This window comes from Perca flavescens, chromosome 8, assembly GCF_004354835.1.
Source record: "Perca flavescens isolate YP-PL-M2 chromosome 8, PFLA_1.0, whole genome shotgun sequence".
Classification (NCBI taxonomy): domain Eukaryota; kingdom Metazoa; phylum Chordata; class Actinopteri; order Perciformes; family Percidae; genus Perca; species Perca flavescens.
The window spans coordinates 37,362,232-37,367,231 of record NC_041338.1 but is presented as its reverse complement, the minus strand read 5'-3'; the positions used below and the strand labels follow the sequence as shown (position 1 = coordinate 37,367,231).

Below are 5,000 nucleotides of genomic sequence, written 5' to 3'. Positions count from 1 at the left end.
TTGTGATTGTTGCGGGACAAAAATCCTTGATTATGCAGCACGTTTTCTTTAAAAAATGCGATGGAATATGCTCTATATGATATTTGTGCAATTTTATGCGATGAAATTGCAGGAACTTGCAAAAACTGCAGTTTGAGAGAAAAAAACAGTGATCCCAACGCAACATTTTTCTTTCTTTCAACTTTCTGCTAAGATATATTATGGGACTTTTTTTGCAACGAAAATGCGGGGATTATCAAATCATGCAAGCCCCGCATATTTTGCGCGGAAATCTGCAATTTTTGCGGCGAAAGTGCCCCCACCCCCGCGCATAATATGCAGACTTTGGCTGATTATGCGTTGAACAATGTGATCGCATGATCACGTTTTTCTGGAGGGACTGATAAACATAAATATATTCTGATCTGATTACAGCAAAGACAACGTCGACATTATTTCCTTCTGAATTGGCAGGTGCAATATTAGAAAATCGAATTACATTTATATATCTCTGCATTTATATCAAAACATCGAGACTTTAAAACATCAACATGTCATTAATTAAGAGGTATTTGTGTCTAAATGACATATAAACATATTTTCCTATTCTATGTTGTCTGGAAACGCTTCCAACATGCTGCCGTGTGGCGTAAAAAATATAAAAAATAGACGTAGGTCCTATTTCTTGCACGCACACGTTTTCTCACGCAGGCCGTGGGCACGCTCTAACCTGTTACCATGGGAACCCAAATAAAAAACAGACACGCCACGCAGCTGACACGATTACACCACGCAGCCAGTGTGCAGGAGGCCTTAGCCGGCCTTCTCTGATTGGTCATCTACTGGCCAGGCAGGAACTACTGGAGTGTCTTTTGAGCTACTTGCTTGTGTTAACATTGTTGCATGTAGCTACATGCTAATGGCAGTAAAAGATGTCATCCTGGCTGCCAGTGTTGTTAAGTTCTCTCCAATTTCGGGCCACTGGTTTAGAAGCCTTTATTGGGGAGTTTTCACGGTACAAAATGCTGCTGTGTACTCCGTTGTATGTTTTTTTCACAAGAGATTTGAGAAATATTTCCGCTTTAGCGCCAACTTATCTCTTCACACGTTGCTCTGGAACAATGTTGGACATCACTCTACAGAAAGCTGAGTTTGTTCTGAACATTTAGATCTGAAACACACGGGGATCAGTTATATACAAACACATTACAGAGAGAAGTATAGAAGATGTCTAAAAATGCCTCAGAGGGTTAAACCTCAAATAAAGTTTAATTTAGTTTAGTGTGTGTGTGTGTGTGTGTGTGTGTGTTTGTGTGTGTGCGTGCGTCTGTGTGTGTTTGTGCATGCGTGCGCGTTTGTGTATGTGTGTGTGTGCGTGCGTTTGTGCGCGTGCATGTTTGTGTGTGTATGTGTGTGTGTGTGTGTGTGTCTGCGTGCATGTTTTTGTGCGTGCGTGTGTGCGTTTTTATGAAATCTCAGTTCACTACAAATATGTCTGTATTTAACTCGTTACATCCCATAATAACCCGTCTGTCATCGGCTTCTCAGTCGCTGGCTTCCTCTTCCGTCTGTCGTCCAATCACCTCCAGCTGCACCTTCTTGTCCCGCCCCCTGCTGTGCTCCCCCTCTCTCTCCGCCAGTGGCGTGCAGGAGAGGTGTGTTTGTGTGTGTGTGTGTGTGTGTGTGTGTGTGTGCATGAGTGTGTGTTTGTGTATGTGTGTCTGTGTTTGTGTGTGTGTGTGCGTGTTTGTGCATGCATGTTTGTGTGTGCGTGAATGTGCGTCTGTTTGTGTGTGTGTGTGCGTGTGCGTTTGTGTATGTATGCGTGCGTGTTTGTGTGTATGCATGCGTGTGTATGTGTGTGCATGCGTGTGTGTGCGTTTGTGTATGTTGGTGTTTTGTGTATGCATGCGTGTGTATGTGTGTGCATGCGTGTGTGTGCGTTTGTGTATGTTGCTGTTTTGTGTATGCATGCGTGTGTATGTGTGTGAGTGCGTGTGTGTGCGCGTGTGTATGTGCGTGTGTGTGTCTGCGTGCATGTTTTTGTGTGTGCGTGTGTGTGCGTGCGCGTGTGTGTTTTTATGAAATCTCAGTTCACTACAAATATGTCTCCCTGCTTATTTAACTCGTTACATCCCATAATAACCCGTCTGTCATCGGCTTCTCAGTCGCTGGCTTCCTCTTCCGTCTGTCGTCCAATCACCTCCAGCTGCACCTTCTTGTCCCGCCCCCTGCTGTGCTCCCCCTCTCTCTCCGCCAGCGGCGCCACAGGCTCTGATTGGGTGTACCACGGCTGGGGGGCGGAGCCTCCGTCGCAGGCGCGGCCCCCGCCCCTGCGGAAGCCCCCCCTGCCGGCGCGGACCAGCCCCCAGCCCTGCGGGTGCGCTGCGTCTGCGCCTCCCTCGTGCACGCCCCTGATCTGGTCCAGCTCCTTGGCGCTGAGCGAGGACATCTTGACGGGGAGCGTGTTGCCGAACTTGGAGTAGTCGACGCAGTAGCGCCCGTCCTCCTCCGTCATGATGGAGACGAAGCGGCGCCCCCACAGGATCTCCTCGGGGGTGTAGGAGGTCCGCGCCTGCATGGTGATCCCCGTCGTCTCCACCACGCCTGAGAGAGGAGGAGAGGAGAGGAGAGGAGAGAGGAGACAAGGGAGAAGAAAGGAGACGAGAGGAGACGATAAGAGGAGACGAGAGGAGACGAGAAGAGGAGACGAGAGGAGGAAAGAGGAGGACAGAGGAGGAGAAGGGAGACGAGAGAAGAAAGGAGATGAGAGGAGGAGAGAGGAGGAAAGAGAAGGACTTACAGTCAGGAAAGGGTGAACATTTCTCTCACTTTTCTCAACGTTTTTGTCGCATTTTTCAAGCTTTTGTCAAATGTTTTGACATTTTTGGCATAAATGAACATACATTATCATTTAGACAACCAACCCTGGTGTGTCAAGCTCCTTATTGTTTTAACAGACATTTTGATTATGCATATATTGCTAATAATCGGTTGCACTTTATAAGTAACATTTTAGTTTATATGCACGCATACTTTAGCTGTGTAGTAGGTCCTATGTTGGGGTATAGTCTGGAGGTGGCTGTGTAGTAGGCCTTATGTTGGGGTATAGTCTGGAGGTGGCTGTGTAGTAGGCTTTATGTTGGGGTATAGTCTGGAGGTTGCTGTGCAGTAGGTCTTATGTTGGGGTATAGTCTGGAGGTGGCTGTGCAGTAGGTCCTATGTTGGGGTATAGTCTGGAGGTGGCTGTGCAGTAGGCCCTATGTTGGGGTATAGTCTGGAGGTGGCTGTGCAGTAGGCCCTATGTTGGGGTATAGTCTGGAGGTGGCTGTGCAGTAGGTCCTATGTTGGGGTATAGTCTGGAGGTGGCTGTGCAGTCTGGAGGTGGCTGTGCAGAAGGTCCTATGTTGGGGTATAGTCTGGAGGTGGCTGTGCAGTAGGTCTTATGTTGGGGTATAGTCTGGAGGTGGCTGTGCAGTAGGTCCTATGTTGGGGTATAGTCTGGGGGTGGCTGTGCAGTAGGTCCTATGTTGGGGTATAGTCTGGAGGTGGCTGTGCAGTAGGTCCTATGTTGGGGTATAGTCTGGAGGTGGCTGTGCAGTAGGTCTTATGTTGGGGTATAGTCTGGAGGTGGCTGTGCAGGTTGGGGTGGCTGTGCAGTAGGTCTTATGTTGGGGTATAGTCTGGAGGTGGCTGTGCAGTAGGTCTTATGTTGGGGTATAGTCTGGAGGTGGCTGTGCAGTAGGTCCTATGTTGGGGTATAGTCTGGAGGTGGCTGTGCAGTAGGTCTTATGTTGGGGTATAGTCTGGAGGTGGCTGTGCAGTGTCCTATGTTGGGGGTATAGTCTGGAGGTGGCTGTGCAGTAGGTCTTATGTTGGGGTATAGTCTGGAGGTGGCTGTGCAGTAGGTCCTATGTTGGGGTATAGTCTGGAGGTGGCTGTGCAGTAGGTCTTATGTTGGGGTATAGTCTGGAGGTGGCTGTGCAGTAGGTCCTATGTTGGGGTATAGTCTGGAGGTGGCTGTGCAGTTGGGTCCTATGTTGGGGTATAGTCTGGAGGTGGCTGTGCAGTATGGTCTGGAGGTGGCTATGTTGGGGTATAGTCTGGAGGTGGCTGTGCAGTAGGTCCTATGTTGGGGTATAGTCTGGAGGTGGCTGTGCAGTAGGCCCTATGTTGGGGTATAGTTTGGAGGTGGCTGTGCAGTATTTCCTATGTTGGGGTATAGTCTGGAGGTGGCTGTGCAGTATTTCCTATGTTGGGGTATAGTCTGGAGGTGGCTGTGCAGTATTTCCTATGTTGGGGTATAGTCTGGAGGTGGCTGTGCAGTAGGTCTTATGTTGGGGTATAGTCTGGAGGTGGCTGTGCAGTAGGTCCTATGTTGGGGTATAGTCTGGAGGTGGCTGTGTAGTAGGCTTTATGTTGGGGTATAGTCTGGAGGTTGCTGTGCAGTAGGTCTTATGTTGGGGTATAGTCTGGAGGTGGCTGTGCAGTAGGTCCTATGTTGGGGTATAGTCTGGGTGGTGGCTGTGCAGTAGGTGGCTGTGCAGTATGTTGGGGTATAGTCTGGAGGTGGCTGTGTAGTAGGCTTTATGTTGGGGTATAGTCTGGAGGTTGCTGTGCAGTAGGTCTTATGTTGGGGTATAGTCTGGAGGTGGCTGTGCAGTAGGTCCTATGTTGGGGTATAGTCTGGAGGTGGCTGTGCAGTAGGCCTTATGTTGGGGTATAGTCTGGAGGTGGCTGTGTAGTAGGCTTTATGTTGGGGTATAGTCTGGAGGTTGCTGTGCAGTAGGCCCTATGTTGGGGTATAGTCTGGAGGTGGCTGTGTAGTAGGCCTTATGTTGGGGTATAGTCTGGAGGTGGCTGTGTAGTAGGCCTTATGTTGGGGTATAGTCTGGAGGTGGCTGTGCAGTAGGTCCTATGTTGGGGTATAGTCTGGAGGTGGCTGTGTAGTAGGCTTTATGTTGGGGTATAGTCTGGAGGTGGCTGTGTAGTAGGCCTTATGTTGGGGTATAGTCTGGAGG

General features: G+C 49.2%; 1 protein-coding gene across 1 annotated transcript in view; it reads right to left on the bottom strand.

Moving 5' to 3' along the window:
* Nucleotides 1–2,044: 2,044 nt before the first annotated feature.
* The window catches only part of kcnj11l (potassium inwardly rectifying channel subfamily J member 11, like), a 10,707-nt gene continuing 7,751 nt past the window's right edge, over nucleotides 2,045–5,000 (bottom strand). Inside the window, exon 5 of the mRNA XM_028585973.1 lies at nucleotides 2,045–2,586. Within this exon, the coding sequence (XP_028441774.1) occupies nucleotides 2,144–2,586 (443 nt within the window). The 3' untranslated portion in view covers nucleotides 2,045–2,143. The remainder of the gene's footprint in view (nucleotides 2,587–5,000) is intronic.